The 25826-nt window shown below is 31.3% G+C and overlaps 1 protein-coding gene across 16 annotated transcripts in view; it reads left to right on the top strand.

The window, feature by feature from the left end:
• Window positions 1-25826, top strand: part of LOC143052272 (protein couch potato-like) — a 92008-nt gene that overhangs the window by 23537 nt on the left and 42645 nt on the right. Inside the window, exon 1 of one of the 16 annotated variants that reach the window (XM_076225270.1) lies at window positions 20638-20772. The exons of 14 other annotated variants lie outside the window; for them this stretch is intronic. In XM_076225270.1, the coding sequence (XP_076081385.1) occupies window positions 20710-20772 (63 nt within the window). In that variant the 5' untranslated portion in view covers window positions 20638-20709. Of the gene's footprint in view, window positions 1-20637; window positions 20773-25826 lie in introns of those variants that run through there. One more of the 16 variants, XM_076225275.1, reaches the window with a different exon arrangement.

The following is a 25826-nucleotide window of genomic DNA, read 5'->3' as shown; positions in this document are numbered from 1 at the left end:
TTTTTGGAATTTTGGGTCCTCAATGCTCTTCAACTTTGTATTTGTTTGGCTTTTTAACTATTTTGATCTGAGCGTCACTGATGAGTCTTATGTAGACGAAACGCGCGTCTGGCGTATAAAATTATAATCCTGGTACTTTTGATAACTATTTACACCACTGGGTCGATGCCACTGCTGGTGGACGTTTCGTCCCCGAGGGTATCACCAGCCCAGTAGTCAGCACTTCGGTGTTGACATGAATATCAATTATATGGTCATTTTTATAAATTTTCTGTTTACAAAACTTTGAATTTTTCGAAAAACTAAGGATTTTCTTACCCCAGGAGTAGATTACCTTAGCCGTATTTGGCACAACTTTTTGGAATTTTGGGTCCTCAATGCTCTTCAACTTTGTATTTGTTTGGCTTTTTAACTATTTTGATCTGAGCGTCACTGATGAGTCTTATGTAGACGAAACGCGCGTCTGGCGTATAAAATTATAATCCTGGTACTTTTGATAACTATTTACACCACTGGGTCGATGCCACTGCTGGTGGACGTTTCGTCCCCGAGGGTATCACCAGCCCAGTAGTCAGCACTTCGGTGTTGACATGAATATCAATTATATGGTCATTTTTATAAATTTTCTGTTTACAAAACTTTGAATTTTTCGAAAAACTAAGGATTTTCTTACCCCAGGAGTAGATTACCTTAGCCGTATTTGGCACAACTTTTTGGAATTTTGGGTCCTCAATGCTCTTCAACTTTGTATTTGTTTGGCTTTTTAACTATTTTGATCTGAGCGTCACTGATGAGTCTTATGTAGACGAAACGCGCGTCTGGCGTATAAAATTATAATCCTGGTACTTTTGATAACTATTTACACCACTGGGTCGATGCCACTGCTGGTGGACGTTTCGTCCCCGAGGGTATCACCAGCCCAGTAGTCAGCACTTCGGTGTTGACATGAATATCAATTATATGGTCATTTTTATAAATTTTCTGTTTACAAAACTTTGAATTTTTCGAAAAACTAAGGATTTTCTTACCCCAGGAGTAGATTACCTTAGCCGTATTTGGCACAACTTTTTGGAATTTTGGGTCCTCAATGCTCTTCAACTTTGTATTTGTTTGGCTTTTTAACTATTTTGATCTGAGCGTCACTGATGAGTCTTATGTAGACGAAACGCGCGTCTGGCGTATAAAATTATAATCCTGGTACTTTTGATAACTATTTACACCACTGGGTCGATGCCACTGCTGGTGGACGTTTCGTCCCCGAGGGTATCACCAGCCCAGTAGTCAGCACTTCGGTGTTGACATGAATATCAATTATATGGTCATTTTTATAAATTTTCTGTTTACAAAACTTTGAATTTTTCGAAAAACTAAGGATTTTCTTACCCCAGGAGTAGATTACCTTAGCCGTATTTGGCACAACTTTTTGGAATTTTGGGTCCTCAATGCTCTTCAACTTTGTATTTGTTTGGCTTTTTAACTATTTTGATCTGAGCGTCACTGATGAGTCTTATGTAGACGAAACGCGCGTCTGGCGTATAAAATTATAATCCTGGTACTTTTGATAACTATTTACACCACTGGGTCGATGCCACTGCTGGTGGACGTTTCGTCCCCGAGGGTATCACCAGCCCAGTAGTCAGCACTTCGGTGTTGACATGAATATCAATTATATGGTCATTTTTATAAATTTTCTGTTTACAAAACTTTGAATTTTTCGAAAAACTAAGGATTTTCTTACCCCAGGAGTAGATTACCTTAGCCGTATTTGGCACAACTTTTTGGAATTTTGGGTCCTCAATGCTCTTCAACTTTGTATTTGTTTGGCTTTTTAACTATTTTGATCTGAGCGTCACTGATGAGTCTTATGTAGACGAAACGCGCGTCTGGCGTATAAAATTATAATCCTGGTACTTTTGATAACTATTTACACCACTGGGTCGATGCCACTGCTGGTGGACGTTTCGTCCCCGAGGGTATCACCAGCCCAGTAGTCAGCACTTCGGTGTTGACATGAATATCAATTATATGGTCATTTTTATAAATTTTCTGTTTACAAAACTTTGAATTTTTCGAAAAACTAAGGATTTTCTTACCCCAGGAGTAGATTACCTTAGCCGTATTTGGCACAACTTTTTGGAATTTTGGGTCCTCAATGCTCTTCAACTTTGTATTTGTTTGGCTTTTTAACTATTTTGATCTGAGCGTCACTGATGAGTCTTATGTAGACGAAACGCGCGTCTGGCGTATAAAATTATAATCCTGGTACTTTTGATAACTATTTACACCACTGGGTCGATGCCACTGCTGGTGGACGTTTCGTCCCCGAGGGTATCACCAGCCCAGTAGTCAGCACTTCGGTGTTGACATGAATATCAATTATATGGTCATTTTTATAAATTTTCTGTTTACAAAACTTTGAATTTTTCGAAAAACTAAGGATTTTCTTACCCCAGGAGTAGATTACCTTAGCCGTATTTGGCACAACTTTTTGGAATTTTGGGTCCTCAATGCTCTTCAACTTTGTATTTGTTTGGCTTTTTAACTATTTTGATCTGAGCGTCACTGATGAGTCTTATGTAGACGAAACGCGCGTCTGGCGTATAAAATTATAATCCTGGTACTTTTGATAACTATTTACACCACTGGGTCGATGCCACTGCTGGTGGACGTTTCGTCCCCGAGGGTATCACCAGCCCAGTAGTCAGCACTTCGGTGTTGACATGAATATCAATTATATGGTCATTTTTATAAATTTTCTGTTTACAAAACTTTGAATTTTTCGAAAAACTAAGGATTTTCTTACCCCAGGAGTAGATTACCTTAGCCGTATTTGGCACAACTTTTTGGAATTTTGGGTCCTCAATGCTCTTCAACTTTGTATTTGTTTGGCTTTTTAACTATTTTGATCTGAGCGTCACTGATGAGTCTTATGTAGACGAAACGCGCGTCTGGCGTATAAAATTATAATCCTGGTACTTTTGATAACTATTTACACCACTGGGTCGATGCCACTGCTGGTGGACGTTTCGTCCCCGAGGGTATCACCAGCCCAGTAGTCAGCACTTCGGTGTTGACATGAATATCAATTATATGGTCATTTTTATAAATTTTCTGTTTACAAAACTTTGAATTTTTCGAAAAACTAAGGATTTTCTTACCCCAGGAGTAGATTACCTTAGCCGTATTTGGCACAACTTTTTGGAATTTTGGGTCCTCAATGCTCTTCAACTTTGTATTTGTTTGGCTTTTTAACTATTTTGATCTGAGCGTCACTGATGAGTCTTATGTAGACGAAACGCGCGTCTGGCGTATAAAATTATAATCCTGGTACTTTTGATAACTAATTAAATATGAAAATCAATCTTCAACAAGTTTTTTCAGATTTTCAAATAACTTTTGTCTGCAGCCTTTCGATCTAGGGTTAAAATCGGTAAATAGATTTTTGAAGTTGAATCAGATATACAGACTATAACAATACCAGTCCATTGTTATCGGTCTATGCTCACCTTTGTTAAAGTTTTGTATGAGAAAGTCCTGAATTAAATAGCGGGTTTGTTGATAACAAATCATCTATAGGTAAATTTAAAGATAATAGTTGTACGATTTTACGCTGGTACAAGGCTTTTATATCATAGCTATTCAAAAGCCTGTCATAACTCAAACTCGATCTGTATATACAAGTATTAATAATCTATCAAATGCGATAGATTTAATAAAACGTCATATTTAAATAACAATTTACTCTGATCAACCCACGATAGGTTTTTATCTATAACACTTTTCAATATCACTGACTTTGTTCAATGCTTGTCGTTGAAAGCAATAGTTATAAATGCATTGAAATTTAATAATTAGCTGTTCTGTTTGAATAAAAAAGTGAAAACGACACTTTATTGTTAGTTAAGTTGTCTGGTTAAGTCTGTCAAGGGAGATAATCTGTTAATTCTTTTAATATTTATTAAAACGAGGCCCTGGTTTGAAGTTGATCCCAGGTGCACAAAAATGCAATAATTCTGTCTGCACTAATGTGTTTGCAGTAAATAAAGTTGATCTAGTCGCAGATGTTAGCTTTGAAGTTGATGGCATTTGTAAGCCTTTAGTTACATTTAGAAGGCGGGGAATTAACAATAGTTCAGTAGTCTGAACGCCTTTAGTTACAAAAGTTATTCTTTGATGGACCCTAGCAAACATTTTTATCATCCATTTTAGTATTTCTGCATCATTCACAAGCCAGTCATCTGAGGTACGAAGCTGTTAACCTGGGCCGGCCTCTTCTTTCCAAACAGACACACACTCACACTTCAGAAGGACTTTAAAAATACCATGCACTAGATGATTTTTAAAGTTACAAAAGTATTTTGTCAAACAGCTTTTAAACTATTTTAGTTCTTTTACATCCTTGGCTTTTCAGTATTTAGCTTTGAGTGTTCAAGATGAAGGAAAATTCAGAAAAGTGCTTCGGATACAAGAAATTTATTAAGTACAGTTTTCTTATTTTTCAACAATATTGCTTTTCAATCAAATGATTTTTGTACATAAAAATATTTTATCTATATATTTAACAGTTTCCATCCTGTTATCACCTTATTATCTGATTATAGTCTGATGATAGTCAAATTAAAGTTTCCCACCTGCCTCAATATATTTCTTCTTCAGTTCAGTTGAGATCTATTAGAATTTATCGAAATCTAACAAAATCTAGAAATGGCATCCACTCTCCTAAAGTTTAATTACCCCATGTAAAGTAAGGGAAATTCTGAAATGAGACGAACTTCATTTTTTTACATAAATAAGGCCGTTATTTTTCTCGTTTGAATTGTTTTACATTGTCTTATAGGGGCCTTTTATAGCTGACTATGTGGTATGGGCTTTGCTCATTGTTGAAGGCCGTACAGTGACCTATAGTTGTTAATGTCTGTGTCATTTTGGTCTTTTGTGGATAGTTGTCTCATTGGCAATCATACCACATCTTCTTTTTTATATTTGGTACATTGTCCCATGTTAATCATGTGATTGGTTGCTTAATATCCAGTGGCAAATATTTCATGCATGTTCAGAATGATGTTAAGTTAGGGAGGGAATTTCAGAAATGAGACAAACTTGGTACATTATCTGATATAACGTGAAGTAAATTCTTCTACGATTTTGGTCCTTTTAATTTTAATTATGTGTCTTCACCTTTTTTGCGCCATCTAGTGAAATCTAAATGGCATATTAAACCCTCTGATGCCCGCTCCAATCACTGCTCCATGTAAAGTTTAATATAAATTCTGGTATGAGACTAGCTAATTTAAAGGTAGCTATAATATGCAATATGGGTTTTACTCATTGTCGAAGGTATAGTTGTTAACCTCCACATCATTGAGTCTCTGGTGGAGAGTTGTTGTATTGGCTATCATACCAAATCTCCTCATATTTATATTGGCACATGTAAACTGAAGATAACTCTCTTCCCTGTAAAATGTCTTTCTGCATTTTTTATCATTAAGTAATGTTTTCTCATTGACATATACCCCCCATCTCTGTTTATTATTAATTAGACATAAATATTCACTTCTTACTATTACATATTTTTGAAGTGATTCATTAAAATTAAAATTTGAAATTACATTTGTAACAAGTATATATGTTTTACATATATTATATTACTGGTTATTATAGTTAGACAATAAATGGCTCCAGACATAAATGTCCCAGTTTTGACAGTTTGATACGACAGTTTTGACACATGTATAAAAATCTAACAATAAAAAAAATCGGTCCCTGACAATGGTTATCGTTACAATAGGTAGCCATATTGTATAGTGTAACAATTGAAATTAATTATTTGAAATTGATTTGAAAAATAATTTTGATTTGATGATAAAAATATGTACTTTTTGACTCTGTGTATGGGGGTTTTGTATGCAAATATATCCATTAAAAGGTCCTTTCATGCTTTATTGTCCAGATCAAATATTAAAAGACAAATTTTTCACTTTTTTTTTTAAATTTAAAACTACCGTGGATTCATAATTATTCATGGGAGTCCAATTTTTGTGTATCGTCCTGAATATGCATGAAATATTTGCCACTGGACATTAAGCAACCAACAATCAATCAACCAATTTTTGTGAATTAACCATGAATTTAAAAGTTTTAAGATAGCTCAATTTTTCTAAAGATCTGTATGCTGACTTGGCAAAATCATTTTGAATCATTTTTCCTCATTCCATGAAAATTGATACCCAAAAAACAATATATAAATCTACAGTTTCTAAAATTGTTTTTACAACCATAAGTAAAAGAATTGTCAGATTAAGAAACAAAGTAAGATTTAGCTGCCAAATAACTGACTGATTCTAAATATGTATGAGGGTAGATTGTTTTTATCGTCTAATTGAGACTTGGGATGATTTCCTCACAAAAATAAATCTAGCCTTTCCCATAAATTTTTCTTTGCCTTCATACTTTGGCCCTTTTAATTTTTTCAATTTTGAGCTGCTGAGTCTTGAAAAGACAAAATATTATTTCTGGTATCTTTTAAGAGTTTATCTACTCCCATTAGCCATCATAGAACAGCAGAAAATAACAAGTTTAGAATTTCCACCAGAAAAATTTCAGCCAGTCTTTAAATCTACTCATGTCTATCTCGTTTTCCCTGTAGAGAGAACGATTTTTAAACAGGATCATATTTTATCACAAAATTGAGTATTTGATTCGATAATAATGACAGAACATTAATTTCAGTACAAATAGAAGATAAGAACTTAAATTCAATAGTCTCTATTAAAATCAAATTACCAATCGAGAGGTAACAGGGAAACAAATTAATTAGTAATACAACCAGACCACTTTAAACTAACAATGAGATGCTGTAACTAATCTCTCAATCAATTTTCATTATCGTAATACAAGTTTTGTCCTTGCATCGGACATAAAAGTCTTAACCCTGATCTTACTTTAGGGACATTTAAGTGTTGATTTGAGAGTGACATACAAGTTTTGTCCTTTCATTGGACATAAAGGTCTTAACGCTGATCTTACTTTAGGGACATTTAAGTGTTGATTTGAGAGTGACATACAAGTTTTGTCCTTGCATTGGACATAAATGTCTTAACGCTGATCTTACTTTAGGGACATTTAAGTGTTGATTTGTGAGTGACATACAAGTTTTGTCCTTGCGCTCATCTTTCGTTAAGGACAATTGTTGATTTGAAAGTGACATACAAGTTTCGTCCTTGCATTGGACATAAAGCTTTTAACGCTGGTCTAACGTTAGGGACATATGTTGATTTGAGAGTGACATACAAGTTTTGTTTTGGACATGAGACTTTTAACGCTGGTCTTATGTTAGGGACACATGTTGATTTGAGATTGACGAATAAATTTTGTCGTTGCTTTGGACATAGTCTTTTAACACTAGTCATCCTTGGGGACATTTAAGTGTTGATTTGAGAGGGACATACACGTTTTGATCTTGCATTGGGTATCAGGCTTTAACGCTGGTCTTATGTTAGGGACAATAGTTGATTTGGAATTGACATACAAGTATTGTCCTTGCATCTATCAAAAGGCTTGTAACGCTGGTCTAACGTTAGGGACACATGTTGATTTGAGAGTGACTTACAAGTTTTGTCCTTACATCAGACATTAAGCTTTTAACGCTGGTCTTACGTTGGGGACAATTGTATATCAAGCGTTGCAAAGATAATTTTTTAAAACAATTCTATTAGTTCAAAGGGTTACCATAACCTCTCTCCCCTCCTCCCCCCCCCCCCACACACACACACACACACACCTACATCTGCTACTGTTAACACTTGATCTGACTTTTAAGTTGATGCTGTTTTACTTGTTGCATTGATTGCACCCATATCTAGTCAAAGTACTAGCATGTGAGTCAAAGTACTGACATGCCAGTCAAAGATTTGTATGCATGTCATGAAAGTCCATCCCCTCTGGAACATGTACATTAATTAGAACCTGAAAATTAATTGGAATTTGCATAAATTATGAATATGGTGTCATACAGTTATTAAGATATATTGGTAATAGGGTCAATTATAAGACTTTAGTATAGAAAATTTATTATAAGTTTGTGCAGTTTTTATTAATTATATGTGATACCTGTATTTAAATTATTTGTTTGTGCAATTTAATTATTTATTAAAATGTAATACATGTATTTAAATTATTTATTATTTTTTCTTTTTAGGTAAGTCAAAAGTTTTATAACTTTGTTTATTGTCTGAAAGTAAAAATAGCAATCATCTGAATGTTTCGAAGAATACAAAGTAAGTAAAACAGTATATCAAATTATACATAGTTAGCAAATACCAATTTGGAACTTTTTATTATCCTTAATTGAATTAAGACCAGAGTCAGATTGCAGTTAGCCAAATCATGGTTCAAACCGTCAACCTCAGTGTTTTCAACAAATTCTGTATACAAATGTATATAAGAGATTTGTGTGTATTTTATAAAATTCTTAAATTTATGGTTCATTCATCTGATAAACTCTAAAAATAAGTATGAAAAGTTGTTATAGAACATAAAATTCCAACTATGAAAATAAATAAAAGTCAGTTATCCTTTTGTTCAGCTTTAAACAGGATACTAGTAGATAATTACATTCTTTAGATTTTGCTGATAATTCAGAGACAAAAGATCCATGACGATTCTAAATGCTGATATTGCAGGATAAACTTTGAATTATATACCACCAAATGGATACTTGTAGCTTAAGTAACACTATTCAAAGAATCCCAGGGTCTAATCACTCTGTTCATGAATTTTCACTCCAACTGACGTAAATAATTTATGGCGCCATTAGGGAGTTGGGAGATGAAAGCCATGATAGTCTGATATTTGCAGTTCGCCTCTCCTTGTTTATAAAATATTTAGTGTTGCAATTCTTCAACCAATTACACAAGGAAAATAAGCTTGACATAAAAACGTGTGCTCTTGACTGCATTAAAACAATTGTTAAATGCAATTTGTCAAGTTGCATTTGAGAAAATTCTGAGAATGGATAAAAAAATTGATTTCATGATATTGTTGAAATTCCGATCCATCAAAATGTTTAGAACAATTGAAAATGTCCATATTGACAATGAAATACATGTTATGTACTCTATTGTTTATAGTTCTTGTTTTTTGCCTTTACAAATATTGGCGATATGTTTTCGAATGTTTGATTTTGGAAATGATTTGTGTAATTTGTACAAATTCTTCTGTCAGTAATTACTCGTTAGTTTCTATTTTAGTTTTCTTTGGCTACTGATTAAACATGTCATTGTCAGTTTCATAATTCAACGCTTTTAGGTACTTTGTTAGTTTATTAATTACGACCTTTTAATACATGTATGTTATATGATGTGCAATCAACTTAAATGTGTGTGTATTTTTAAAACAGACCAAAAGTAAAATAAAATTAATCTTACATGCTTAGCATTAGCAAATAAATAGGAAAGTTTGAAATATCTATGATCATTTTTTTTTCTATCAACGGAAATGGTTTTTATGATAAATAAACATTTAAAAGAGATAAGTTCAATCATGTCATAAATTAACACAAATATTAGGTTAAAAAATGAAGTTTCCTTAACCACTTGAATCATTAATCTCAGATCAGAACAAGTCTATCAGCATCCTTTCATGTTTAAATCACATGATTAGCCAAATAATACTGAAGTTTTTAGTTGTTGATTGTGTTTTGATTACACAATAAAGACAGATGTACCCTGTACAAATCTTTATTGAAGATAAGAATTATTTGATTCTGTGATTTTCAAAAGATTTATATCTGGTGCATCATGTTTTGAAGACCTTTCTGGTCTTCTGCTGTGTTCTGATCTGAAGCATTCGTGTGTTTTACATGATAGTAACTTCTGCTTTCATTGTAAAGAACAGATTGGATATTTATAATGAGTATTAAATGATAAAATAGTCTCTAAACAAAATAATTTGTCTTAAATTAGTCTCTAAACACACATTCTTCAATCTAAATCAATCGTTTTAGGTTCAAGGAATTGTTGAAAATGAGTTGCATTAATTTAGAGATTTATTTTTTAACCTAAATTTGAATTGGAAATTAACGTGCATCTTGATCATTTGGGTCTTTAATTAATTTTAAATATTATTTTTAATGTTTTAATGTTCAGTTAAGAAAATTGTAAATCATTTTTCATTGAATAAAGGATAAGACTTAAATTACAAATTTCATTTTAGTACAGTTAGTTATAAAGCTTGGCTGTTGTAGAGTAAATTTTGTTAAAAGTCAGGTTTTTTAATCATCTATTGAAGGACTGGATTTCTTAGATTGAATTATACTGTATCTTTGTTAAAGTGAAGATTTATGAGACTGTGGCTCTTTTAACAAAACTCCTACGATACAAAAAGATAAAAATGAATCATAAGTTGTTCAAAAATGTGGATGACTTACAATTTTGTTTTTTAACATTTTGAAAAGGGTTGTTGGTATATAACCACTTATTCAAGAACACATGTAGTACCCCATACGTAAACACTGATGCCATTATAGTGTAGATGATATTATACATACCGTGGACGATTTATTGGAAATTTAAATTAAATAATAACAAAACAAATGCATTCTTTGTTCCCATAGTTAATTGCAAGTCTGATTTGGAATGATTTTTTTCTTTCTGTTTATGTTTCATTTTACGGTTACTGAAAAAAAAATCCCATAAATTTTAATTTTATTATTATTGGAGTACAGGTGCCATCTAAAGATTAGTAACCCTTCCCTGCCTTCTTTTAATACCTAATCAAATTTTATTCAATATTTGTTGATTTTGTGTTTTGGATGTCTAAATTTGTCACACTGCTAGGCGGACTGGACAATAGAAATGTTTGCTAGTTCTCAGGATTAGAGAATGACCTCCAGGGGTGATGGCTGTCATTTTCTACTCCACTGACCACCTAATTGGTCATTTTCAATGGTTGTTGACCACAAATCTTTTGTAAAGCAATCATAAGGTATTCAAATCACTTGAAACTTGTTATGGGTAGATCTCCAATTAGAAGATAGAATTTAGACATATTATGCAGAATTTATTATTTCATTTGGGGACAATGCTGTGAAGGTCTAGTATTACAGTTTAGGACATGGAGATTTTATTTTTGGAATGGTCACTTAATCACACTTTATGAAAATTAAAATGGTAAATTGAGCCATTTTAGATGAAATTATTATATATAAACTGATGATTCAAGAAGCAATTTGGGTTTTGAATTTTTTTATTGAAACTTTAAAAATTTCTTTTGGGTAATATGCTGTTGAGTTATATTTTTCAAAACCCAGAGATGTCACTAAATCACAATTCAAATTATAACAGGTAAATTCACCAATATAAGATGAAATTGTTATATAAACTGATGACTCAAGAAGCAATTTGGGCTTTTAAATATTTTTTTTGAAACTTTAAAATTTCTGCACTTAATTAACTACACCTTGTGTACGTAAACAGTAATAGTATTTGTTTGTAATGTCAGTTTCTTTAAGAAAACATCTATTGTCATTGAAAAGTTACCTGTTACCAAAAAAATAATTTCAGTGTTAAATTGCATTAAAAGATGTTAAACAAGATAAGCTATTACGCTTGCATCTGATTAACATGTGCAACCCGCCCACAGTTGTTTGAAGTGACTACTCGTAAGGTACAAAGTGCTAACGGTCAAATTACCTGGTTGACAGGTAGAATAGTTATCTCACCTGTAATTTCAGGTAAACGAGTCGTTAGGATGACGACTATATCATTACTTGTGTGATGAGATTTGTTTTTATTATGACATTGTGTCATAGTTTTGATTGTGGTGGGGTTGTTTGTCTATGTGGCGTGGCCACAAGATTCATTTCAATTAAGTAAAACCACTGGAATTTTATTATGTAATCTTGAAAGTAGATCGAAAACATATCATTGGTTGTTAAATAAATTAAAAAAATTAAAAGATGATTAAGATTTCAAAAAAAAAAATGTTATGTAATGGAGCAAAATGACTTTTCTACTTGTAGGAGGCACCACTAGTACCTTGCAGTATAAATTGTTAAAAAATGCACTGTACTTAAGAGATTTAAATATCGGGTGTGGGTTGACCTGAGCTATAGTTGAATTTGAATTGGTATATGGTTACAACGATATTTTCCTCACTTGGGTTAAAAATTGTAGCTGCATGTAGTGACCATTTCAGACCCTGGCTGACAGTTTTTGTTTTGGGGGAAGGGGGATTAAGGCCAAATTTGGGTTGACCTGAGTTATAGTTGAATTAAAATTGGTATATGGTTACAACACTATTTTCCTCACTTGGGTTAAGAATCTACGCTTAAGTGACTATTTCAGACCCTACCCGACAGTTTTTGTTAGGAGGGATTAAGGCCAAATTTTCAACTTAATACACTTGAAGTGGGCAGTTTACAATGAAACTATGTTATAAGTTTGAATACTAGATGTATGAATCACCTGGTCGCAATAATAAATAGTTTAGAAAAACATTTCTGTTTTAAGATGTTTGCTTAAAAGATTTTGAAAAACAATTAAAAAAAGACAGACAGTCGGGGCAAATAACCATGCAGTTACTAGTCTTAAAGTGTTAATAACAAAATATAGTATGTAGGGGATGTTCAACAGTTACATTCTGACGAGACTGGCTGGCCTTGAAATAAAATTATTTACAGCACAATCTCAGCCAAATATGCCTTCATCCCCCGACCCCCTTTTCATGTCCTGCTGTGTATAGGGAAACCCAAAAATACACAGAGAAATAGGATTTTTTCAGCTACTAAATGGTTGGAGAAAAATCCAAATTTGGAAACATTTTAAAAATAGTGTTAGGTGGTATTTAAACCAAACAGGTGTTAATCTCTAAAATTGGAAAATGTCAAGTTTATGTGTTTTTGGGTTGTCAAGTAAATTTTGTCTTTTTCAATTGTCAAGTTACTTGAAGTATAAAATTTTGTCTTTGGTTGTCAAGTAAATTTTTCGGTTCACATGTTATTACATGTAATATTCTGCACTTACATTTGTAGAAAAGAAAATCATAACTTTCATATTTTAATTATTAATATGTTTCTCTTAAATTATGAAAAACTTGATTGAAAACCTTAGTAAAGTATCATTCTAACTAAATAATTCGTCAACTATTTCACCGAATGTAAATATACTTCAAATACATGTATCGTTTTAACAATAAAACTCGTTAAAAACTCATTTCACTGAATAAATGTGAAAATTCTTTTCTTTTTGTCAAATCCATGGTTTTGACAAGTCATGTCACCTATTTGGTAAAGAAATTGAAAATTCTTCAAAAGCAGTTATTTTTCACAAGTAAATAAATTATCACCCATTTACAAAGACCAAACTTGTATATAATTTAAAAGGGTATAAAATACTTGTTATGAATTTTTAAAAGTAGATAATAGCGACTCAGTAATTGTAGTTAAGGGTTTGTTTAATCAGCGCTGGGAGAACGGTCATAGAAAATGGAAATTCAATTCATACCGTAAAATCTATAGAATGAGACAAAATCTATATAATATCATGTTTAAAAAGTTTTTATCTAAGAGAGGTATGATGGTAGGGAGCAGTCATTGTTTGTGTAAGCCAGATGTATAGCACTTTGACAACATTATGTCATAAGTAAATATAAATATTGGAAACTATTTTGCTTCAGAGGCTCAGCAAAGGATACCCCCAGTTGGTTCATAGTAATTGTTTGCTTCAACTGTCTGAAAAGGATAACACCACATTTATACAGAGTTTTTGTTCGCTTTTGAGGTCTGACAAAGGGTATCTCCAAATTAGAGCAAAGCTCTTTTGAAAAAGAGTCTGAATATTGGACATTTCCGACTTTATACAGTTTTGGTTTGCTTCAGAGGCTCCTCAAAAGATACCCCATACTTTTTTTCTTTTTTTCAGTTTCGTTTTTGGAAAGATAGTTGTCGGTGGGAAATTTCTGATAGTTTCTGTTTAACTCATTCATGAATGTTTTAGACTATTCTATTTAGAGCTTGACATATTGTATGGATATCTGTCTATTTTTGAGATTACTAAATTAAGGAATATTTCTCCTTCATGCTAAGCTCTAATACCTTGACTGGCTTTGGCTATTCTTTTTTAATTTTGAATATTTTTTTGATATTCAAATATTTTGGCCTGGCACGTTAACACTGAAGAAGACTTATTAATTATAAAACAGGCTATTATTTGAACTTGAAATTATTTTTAATTATGGAATTTGCTTAAATTCTTGTTATTGAAATTCTTAATAAATTCCATGTTTATTTTGTACTATAATGTTCTGTGCTGCGCACAACACTTTCTATTACAAAGAAAATAGTATATTTTCACTAGAATGTACTGTGCCGCGCACAACACTATCTAACCAAAATACATTCTATGGAAAGTGTTATGAACCGCTCAAAACATCATTACACCAAATAAACATGAAATTTATTAAAAAAATTTAAACACAAGAAATTATGCAAATTCTATAATTAAAAATAATTCCAAGTTTAAATAATAGCCTGTTATTAAATGAAATGTGCATATAGTGCAGGTAAAATGGTGATGGGGATGTTATAGACCTTTCTGTGTGATTTGGTTATTGGAGTCAAAGATGTAATACCACATCTCCTTTTGTTTACAGTCAAGACTTTTGATATAATGTAGAGATGAAAATTGAAGGGAAGCAACTCTTCTGACTAGATTTTAGATTCACTCTTCAATTCTCTTTATGTCCATTAACTGCACAAATATAGATCAATAAATTGCATTTTATACTTTTTATTAAAAGTCTTATTAGTTCTGTTGCAAGCCTTCACTGTCATTGAATAAATATTACCAATATGGAAAATCATTATATTTGACTGCATTTAAGATATTATTAAGCATATTTTTTTTCCATTGAGAAATTATATATATTAACATTTCAAAATCTGCAGTGTAATAACTGGCATTATTGCATTATACTTAAAATGTTCCAAAGGAATTTAAAAATCAATAGATTGGCTTAGGATAATAGGACTAATTGAAAGTTTATTAATGCAGATATTATGGGTATTCTGAAGCAAGCACTTTAGTCTAGAATCATAAGGGCATATTGTAAAAAAAGGAGTGGATTTACGAATGTCTTTCATGAAAGATTAAGCAAAAAGTAAAAAACACAAAAATACTGAACTTAGAGGAAAATCTTTTCAGAAAGTCCATAATCACATGGCAAAATAAAATAACAAAACGCATCAAAAATGAATGGACAAGAACTGTCATATTCCTGACTTGGTACAGGCATTTTCAAATGTAGAAAATGGTGGATTAAACCTGGTTTTATAGACAAAAGACAATTTGTTCAATGTTAAACTTACATTGATTTTACTGATTATAAAACATGTCCTCGGTTAAAGATTTTAGTGAAGGAACTTAGAAATGAATGATTTGTTTAAATTGGAATTGAATAATTTATTTTGAAATAATTACAAAATCATGTAAATTAGTTTATTTCTGATGACTTTGTACTTTATTTAGAAGAGTGACAATTTATTATTTATGACAATTACGTTCTCAGTATGTTTCTAAGATGAAAACAGAACAAGTAGTAATCCTCAAATTCGTAGGAGGTTGTTTTTTCCTTTCTTTAATTCATAGAGAGAATGTTCAGTTTTAAAAGCATGTTAACAACTTTTTGTGAATTGTTTTAGGACTTGTTTGTCTGTCTGTCTTTTAAGTCTGACCATGGTATTGTTTAGCTGTCATTTTCAACTTGTGATTTTGATGCCCCAGATGTGGCTGAGGGGGCATTAAGTGTTACCCTAGTATGTACATCCTTTTATCCCTACACCCTTTTGTCCATACATCTCTTTGCTACAGTAAAACCTGACTAAACCAAACCCTTTCAGGACTTGAGATTTTGTTCGGTTTTGGCAGGTATTCGGTTTCATCAGGCTCACAATGCATAAAATGTGATATGATTGGTCTTCAGAACAAGTTTGGATTAGACAGGTTTATTCAGTGTTCGGTTTTATCAGGTTTCACTGTAGTTTCTATTTTCCAACTAGTTTCCTCAACCAAATGTTATGAAACTTATAATATACCATGCATATTTCCACAAAACATAAAGTAGATAAGAACCATACAGAATGTCAAAAAGTTATGGAACCAGTTTTTTATAAACTGTGCCACTCCATGAATGTACTCCATATTTTAGAGTATCCTTATTGGTTTTGTGGTTGACTATTTAAAACATTATGGAATAATCTTAAGTATATCACATGATGAACTTAGTATATTGTTTAAATCACAGATCATTTGATAGCTGATTAACTTTTACTTCACATACAAACGTTCGCTGCACAAACGAAAAGTGGCTTTTCGGTTAATTTTACTTTAATAGACTTATTTGATTTATTCCTTACTATTTGTTTTAGTACACCTTCTGTATACAGTACGGGAGTTTAAAGTGAGATTTGGTATTAACGATCAAACAAACGTTTTTAAGATCGATCATTTAAGATAGACGAGTATATCGTAAGATGTCGACGTTGTTTGACTTTCAAGTAACACAGACATGCACCTATTGTTCCAATGTTTGCACATGTCTGTGTTTGGGCAGGTCTTGGACGGGGAATATTACTTTTAAATAGCGTAGAGCATTAGAGGGCAATTAATCTATATAAGCCCTTAATTCTTATAAAAATAAAACCGTGAGTCATAATTTGTCTTGTTTAAGTTATTGAATAAAATAACACAGTTCTATGTGTTTGCATATACATTAGAGTAAATACATTTTATAGGTTTTTAAGCACACAATATTTTAGAGAGTTTAAAGTTTAAATGTACTTTGAAAACACACTTTATATGTTCTTTGTTTCATTGGATGTGTATTATAGCAATAACAGGCCATTTTTAAAAAGGGAAAAGGGGTGGGGGCTGTAGTTAAAACCCATGATAAAAGGGGGCATTTGAACCATATGTTCCCATTCAAATGCATCGGTCATCCAAAAATGGGGATGAGCTAGTGTTACTTGAGATTGGCTTGTGTACCTTGCTTAAATAATCATTCACAAAAATTAGTTGGTTTACAGAAGTTTATCGAGATTGCCTTTAGTCTTTTTTAATCTAAAAGACAGGAGTATATCTTTTGAATTTTCTCTTTCTGGTTCCTGTTCTCTGCTATCCAGTATTTTTTTTCAATTGTTTTGTCTATCTAAACTATGAATATACTTCCTACTGAAAGATATAGTTGTCTGTAAAATCTGAAACCACAAAATATAAAAGCCCATGAATCAAACCACATCATATAGATCGGGTTCTAAGGACAAGAGTACTTTTACAATGGTGTTAATTTTGTGCAATTTTATGTTTATTTTTTTCTATGTAAAATTTTGAACTTTACATCATAGAAATATGTTTTACAGTAGTAAGTTATTTGATAGAATGATGGTTTTGGATTTCAAATTAATAATTCAAAAAATTTAATGGATAAAATATGATGATGAAGAAGCGTGCATTTCAAAAGATTGATTAACAGTTGACATAATAATTTATAAATTGAAAACATTGTAAATGTGGCCTGAATTTGAGATGACCTTCTTACTTATAAAAACAGTTGATCATATTAAAATTAAAAATAAAGTTATTTTAAAATTTGCACCTGTAATCAAAGGGAGATAAATCCACCTTACCTATTTAAAATTTATGCCATCAGGTTTTCCTCCTTATTTGAAAAATTGAGAAAAATAATTTCCATACATGGGCAGCCAGGGGTTTCTTTTAAATATTAATAACCATCTTTTGTTGAATATGTATAAACATATTACTAGAGTTGAATGAGTTTAAGCGACTTTTCAATGCGAGATAATAGTTTGTGGGTTTTCATTCAATAATTAAGGTAAAACCCATCGACTCAATGATTTTCCATCAGCGCTCTATTCATAATTTACTATTGAGCATAAGTAAAACTCAATTTTTTTCAATCAAGCGTCACAATGACGGCTATTGAATTTTCTTCAATGGGGCTTTTGTTGTGCTTTTGTAATTACGGACATGAAAGGCTGGAATAAAAAAGAAACTGCTCTTAATGTGTTTTCGTATCTGTTTCAGTTGATGGTTTTTGCTTTGACATGTATAGTAAATAAACATTTGCTCAAATACACCAGAGCACAATGAGTGTCCAATTTATATCGTTTTTTTCTCCGTTACGAGAAATTGATCACGGTAAAAAAATTAAATATACGCTTTTGATTGATGAAATGTAGGTTATGTTTGGAAGTTGATAATTTAAACACAGCTACTAAGCTCGTATTTATGACATTTTTCATAACATAACAGGTTTATACCTAATGAACTTGTTAGAAAGCCTCACGACTGATTGCATTTAATTTCTTAAGTGAATTTCTTGTCCTAATCTTGTTATCAGACCAAATGGGTGTTAAGATAGGATTCTTGGTGAAAGAACATCACAAATCTGGTTCTTTTTAAATAGAGAACTGAAAGGGGTACAATTAGGGGTGAACTTGATTGCTATCAAATGTACCTGCAGAAAGAGGTACAATTAGGGTGGACTTGATTGCTAAGGTCAGATGTACCTGCAATTGGTGTTTAATTACCTTCATTGGTATAATTGGTCACAATTTATCACATTTGGAACTAAGAGATGCTGAAAGGGGTACATTTAGGGTGAGCTTGATTGCTATCAAATGTACCTGAAGTTAGTGCTTATCTTCATTGGTATAATTGGTCATTGTGATGCATGTTGAACCTAAGAAATACTTGACAATGTTAAGACTTTTTAAATATGATATATCCATTACATAAAAAGTGTGCTGGCAATATGAAATTTACTTTTATTTTTTACTTCTTTAAATATATATCCATGAAATTTTTGGGCTGGTTAATTTTCATTAACCTCTTAAAAAAATTAAACTTATTATTATTATTTGTGAGGTTCTATTTTTCATGTTGATACAATTTTTTCTCAAACCATGAAATTAAAAGAATCAACAATATTCAGAATGTATAAGCCATATAAAAATAATTTTCTACCGTTTTTTGTTCAGTCACTAGTAAATCCTAGGAATAACGACCATGGCATCTTCTCTAGTTCAAACTGATAAACACTACAGAGGGCATAGTTTTTACCTTTATTACATATCATGCTAATTGTACTCAATTGTGTCTGCTTTGCTCTGTTTCTATATGATTTTTGCAGTATGAATTACAATGATAGGAGAGAATTAATAGATAAATATAGGCGGATCCAGGGGGGGGGACCCTGGCTGGGCCCCCCCCTTTCGTGGGAAAAATTTGGTTGATTATATAGGAAATGACTGGAGCAGCCCCCCTTAGGAAAAGTTCTGGATCCGCCACTGATAAACATTGAATGATATAGGGATTTTGTTGTTCTTAGTGTAATTATAGGTACAATTTAACTCCTTCTATCCTCCCTAAGACATTTAAATGATTTGTCACTGTGATGTTTGACAACAAAATAATACTTAGTGAAAGTATCAATTTCATCCTTTTTTAAATATTTATCATTTTAATTAGCGTTCCTCTAATTTGATTCCATTTTAGGGATAAATGACTAAAAGGTCATTGTAATTTATAAGAGCTTTTTATCTATATTGAGTTATTCCCCTTGTTTAAAGTATAATTTAATACAAAACTAGGCATATGTATTTTGTGTATACATGTATTGTTTGTTGATTACTACATATTGTTAACAAAAAATCTGTTACTGTCTAAAGAGTATACAAATAAATAATAATAAAATTATAGATAAAAACAAATTATTTCAAGTCTGGTACAAAAAACAAGTAGTTTAAAAACTCAGCTAGCCTAAGATTTTGACCGAAATATGGAAGAATTACTTAAATTTTTTTTCTTGAATTTCAATTTTCTTTTGCTTATGTATGTAAATCAAGTTCATAAATATATATATAAATATCTTTAATGGAAGATTTATTAATATTTAAAAAGGAAATAAATTTTAAAAGAAAATTATAATAAGGTTCCATACCATCATAACATTTTTTGTCAATAAAAATCTTTGGTCCAGAGAAAACTAAGTAAAATTCACATTAATTTTAATTATTCATAGAAATTTCATAAGAAATTGATAAGTTATTATATGATCTTATATGTTAATAGTGAAATGTCGTGGTCCATAGAACAAAATGGAAAGTAATTAGGAAATTGTTGATTAAAATTTATTGATACTCATTCAAAATTAATGTTGAGCTTTTAAGTGAACAGTAACATTTCCTTAAGGGCTATCCTTACAACTAACTGTATATGGTCGTGTTAACAAATTGAAAGTGTCTTGGGTCGTTAATCGCAATATATATATTCCCCAACTAGGACACTGATGTGCTTGATTCCCCACCCGTGACAGTTTTCTATGATGACAAACATTAGTATCCATGACGATGACAGTAAAACCAGCCATGTATGGCAGGTAGAGATAATTACAAAATTATCTGAGTAGTAAGTATTAAAGATTGAAACGAGACTTTGTGCGGTGTTGCATGAGACTGAAGCAAGAAAATGAAGTCATCCTTCACTTAATTTTATCATTTTCAACGATTTAATATTCGAAACCCGTTCAGTTCAAAATTGTTCAGGAGAAGACGTGGCCTTTGAAATGGGATAAAAGTGAGATTTATTAATTTCCGCCCTCGATTCCGTCTGTGATTCTCTGAAAACCTAATACATGAAAATGTCCAGTTCATCAGTTAATGGTCATCCGGATCCGTATGATATTCTCCAGTTAAGGGTATGTATCAATATGTTAAAACAGCTTGTTGATTCAGAATATAAATGAGCAGACGTGAAATATGATTTTTCTCATTTAATGTATTCATTGATTAGATATGACTGAGTCAGGTTTCACACACATTTACCTGTTAATATTGTATAAAAGTGCATTGAAAATAGTTTGTTTACATCCCATATTTCAAATTTTTAATAAGAATTGAAAAAAGGAAGAAAATATATGTATGTATGAAATTAGGAGATGTGGTATGATTGACAATGAAACATCTATCCACCAGAGACCAAAGGTTGAGGATGTTACGTAAACGACTATAGGACAGTGTATGACCTTCAACAATGAGCCAAACACATAATAATAAAACACCCTCTCATAAAAAATGTGAAACTATCTGTTACCTGTTTTATTATTACCGGTACATTAAATTTGAAAATGTTTTTTTCTGATATTTGATATTTTTCTGAAGTTTTATAATGAACTTTACCTTAAATTCATATGAATCAAATTTCAAAGAGGTAAAAAGTTCACATAACACTTTTAAACAATAATTTTGACATCTATGTATTACAAGATGATTTGTCTGAAATCAGATAGTACCTAAATAATTGTTGAGGAACGTTTGTAAGTGGTTTATATTATGGTACTTGATGTTTCTCACTACAAAATAATTCAATTTATCTGTTGGAAACTAAGTTGAAAGGTCAAACGTTTGGTTAATGATTGATTACATGATGTTTATGCACCTAAGTGCTAAATATTTTATAGAAAATTACTTTGGCCAAACTTGGGAGATATTATCTGTGTTATGAGTTGTATCAAATTTTATACACATAGACAAATTAGTCATTGAACGAACTTATTATGTTTTATCTATCTCAATTTTATTCACATACATATTAGACAATTAACCTATCTATAAAACATCTTGTAACACCTTTCCCCCTAAAAGGTTTTATCAATCTCTTCATATTCACAAATTTTATTCATAAATTTTATTCACATACATAAGAAAATTAACCTTTGTAAACACTGTGTTTCACCTTCCCCCCTCCTTCTATCATATTCACAACACACTTTTCATATTTTATTTTCATCAAATTACCAAAATCTGCTCTTCATGTTTAAGAATCTCATGGCATCATTTCTCTGTCAAAATATTTACATAAATAACAATTCATAAATAAGATATATACTTGTTCATACACTTATAACAGTGTGATATTAATATAATTTACAATGTAAAGTGCTTGAGAACAAGTGTTTATATCTAATTGACTTTCTGAGGGTCTACTTGATTGGCACTCTCCCATGACAAGAAAAAGGTGCACTTGATTAAGCAGTAATTGTTTAATTAAGTATCTTAACTTAAGGAGATAGCCTTTGTGTTCCTAACATATGTCTGGCTGTTTTATGTTTTAATGAGAATCAGTGTGGTATATGTACTGTTTATTTATAAGTAAAAGACATAAACAACTGCTTACTAATATTTTATTTGTTTGTTGGCTGCATGCTGTAGTTATAAGGGCTTAAAGGTCGGGATTGTTTGTTTATGAATTATAAATCATTATGTAATACATGTAGGGCTGAATAAAATATTATATTTTGTTGAAAAAATAGGTAGGTTGGACCACAATTTTTTGGGGGGCCAAATGAAATATTATGAGGTTATTCCATGTTATTTAAAAAGAAATCTTTGGTAAATTCTAAGCCAAAAATTAAAAAGACATTTTTGACAATTGCAGTTGTAACCAACGAAAGATTTCAAAATATTGAAGAAGTAATTTCTGCTAGTTGAAATATTCAATTCATTCACATACACATTTTCTGCCAAATAAACATGCAATTTTATCTGAGAATTTCATGTAGCATAGCTATAATTTTAGTCTCAGATTAAAAATAAAAATAATCTTTCAAGATGAATTATGATTAAGATAGCAATATGGAAAGTCAGGGATGTTATTACCATTATGTTATTGTGACCATTACATAAGAAAAGGGGAATATTTTAAAATACTGAAGGGAAAACAGGAATATTTAATTTTGTAACATTCTGTATGGTAAATAAAAGGGAATGTAAAACGGCAGATTGCATTTGTAACATTACTGTATCATAAACACAGATTTAGAATGTAACCTTCTGTTTGCAAACATTCAGATCGTATAATGAATTTATGAAGTATTTTTAAGATAACAAACAGGATCTGATAAACTTTTGAAGTTATTTAATATATGTCTGTTGTATATCATAAAAGTGCATGCTGTTTTATAATGGGGGGGTCTACAAGGAGAGTTTTTTGTAAGGCTTAGAGGAATCATATGCATTTATATTGTTTTATATAGATTAGACCCGTTTGAATGGTTTTACACTAGTAATTTTGGGGCCCTTTATAGCTTGTTGTTCAGTGTGAGCCAAGGCTCCGGGTTGAAGGCCGTACATTGACCTATAACTATGGTTTACTTTTTTAAATTGTTATTTGGATGGATAGTTGTCTCATTGGCACTCACACCACATCTTCCTATATCTATACACCATGTAGATCGGCGCTTAGTCAACTAAAGATTCACCAGTGACGCTATTTAAACACTTTGCCTGAAGTTTATCTTTTGTGGGCCTGTTCCATAATTCCATTCTTGGGATTATGATTTAAAAAAAACATATGGAGATGCAACATATAAAATGTTTATTCTCTACCCTTTTTACTTTTTATAAATAATGGTTGATATTGTCATATACGGTCTGCTAATTTTTCAGGGAATGGTGAAAGGATTGTATCAGCTTGCAGTTTACTTCTATCCACATTTTATCAGTTACCTTGGAAGTTGGGGAGGGGGTATTTTGTAAACTTATTAAATGAAATTATCTGACTTGGTGGAAGTGGACAAATTACATTACATGTACCAATATTATAATAGTTATCTATCAAACTCATCTGTTTTACCCAATTTCCAAACATGTAAATTGTCTTGCATTTAATTGTACAGTATAAATTAAAAATAAATTACTGGTCTTTAAAAGCAATTTAGAAATTGGATTCGAGAATTAAGCTACAATTTAATCAATATTGAATGAAATCCGTGTTACAATCTGGTCAAAGCTGGTCATTTATCTGTTGTTAAACTGACCCTTAGGCCTCAGTTCAGGATAAACCATTAATTGATATCTTCATTAGAATTTTCACCATTGAAATTGGAAAAATCTTTATCATAATTTATTTACATGTAATTTTGAGAAAATTGCAAGTCTGTGTCAAAATATCTGGCAATTTATATAATTTATCAGTTCTGGCTTATCGTAAAAGTGCATGTGCACTTGCCTGCAATTATCTGTGATGAGATAAATGTATATTTCTATAATTAATTTGACAGAGTCGTTATTAAACTTCAAAGTTCCCCTGTTGTAGTCATATGTACTCCCTAGATGAAATATGAAACAAAAATACTTTATATTTGTTATTAAAGCTTATTTGTTGCTTAACGAAATTGGCTTATACAAGATATATCCTAGATCTGTCCTGGTAAATTAAACATGAATTTATGATATGTCCTAATTAGTTTTTGCTCTGGTACAAGCATATCAGAATATATTGAGAGTTGGGTAAATCCAGAGTTATTTAACTTCTTTAACAATGTTTAAGTGTAACTTAAGGTGGTCAAATAATATATATTACTGGACGTTAATTTTCCAATTGCAAATCAAGATATGATCCATGGTCAGCAAACCGTTTTTAAATAAAAAGTAAAAAACTTCATTTAAAATATAAGTCATTTCACAAAATATATTGAAATATGTGATTTCATAAATGTCTTGAAAGAAGTAATTTCATAAAAGTATTGAAATAAGTCACTTCAACAATATAACAAAATAAAAAAAAAGTCATTTCATGACAACTTACATACTAAATACAAATAATTAAATTTTGGATGTAACGCGTCTTCTGATTGGCTGACGTTATTTTGTTATGAGCCCATAGACATGATTTAGTCATGTGACCGTGACGTCATCAACGTTTTTTCATGGTTTTCTACGGTTTAAAATGGAATTTAGAATTAAATTATAAGAAATGACTTATATTTTTTCTGTCTATTCGAAATAACATAAAAAATGTGGTGCACACTGTTAAATAACCCGCTACGCGCGTTATTCAGTGTGCACCAAATTTTTAATGTTATTTCTTCATAGGCAGAAAAAATATTACAGTCATTCCTTAAATAATTTTTTGAAAAAGCTGTGGAGTCACAAGAAAAACATGTTCTCTTTGTGAGCCTCAAGAAACAGCAGCACCCCATTAAGATTGTTCAAGGCCAGGATATAATGACAAGTTTGGCACCACAAGGTCATTAAAACTACTAAATCTGCTTGTGTACATCCTCATAAAGGGGTAACACTGATGTTTGGTGATAAAGATAAAAAAAGGGGGGGGGGGCTTATAGAAAATTATGGTTTAGAATGTGAACATTCATTGTTTTTTTTGGTCATGAGAATTCAGGGCATACTATAAAATGCTGTGCAGGAATCAAAGAACACTGGTCAAGAAAATTGGGCATTCTAGAAATCAGAAAAAAAAGAGAAAAATATATTTTATTGTTTCATATGTTAAAGCCGTTTAAAGCCTGTGTTTTTTTTTCTCACTGTTGAAGGTCATACCATTGCCTATAATTGCTTACATCAACTTTATTTGAACTTTGTTAGATAATTTTTCTCATTGGCAATCATATACTTGATAGATATATATAAAACTTGATATAGTGACTATTAGTGTTTATATAATATTACTGATTACAGAACATTTCGGTTAAAGTGGTATATGATTACGAATTGAGTTAAATTTCTGTTTGAGAAGAAATAAAAGCCAAATAATGATTAAACCAGAAAGTTTTTGTTTTGATTTCTATTACAGCTAATTTCATGCCACTTAATTACATCATCATACGTAGGGCTACATGAAGGGAAATTTTAAAAATTATTTAATTAAAATACTGTTAAATTTATTCAAGCTTGAAATTGGTCCTTTTTATTTATTATGCTTTTGAAAAAAACAGAAAACTATGATTTTTAT

Source organism: Mytilus galloprovincialis, chromosome 11 (assembly GCF_965363235.1).
Source record: "Mytilus galloprovincialis chromosome 11, xbMytGall1.hap1.1, whole genome shotgun sequence".
Taxonomy (NCBI): Eukaryota; Metazoa; Mollusca; class Bivalvia; order Mytilida; family Mytilidae; genus Mytilus; species Mytilus galloprovincialis.
This window is presented reverse-complemented; position numbering and strand designations above follow the sequence as displayed.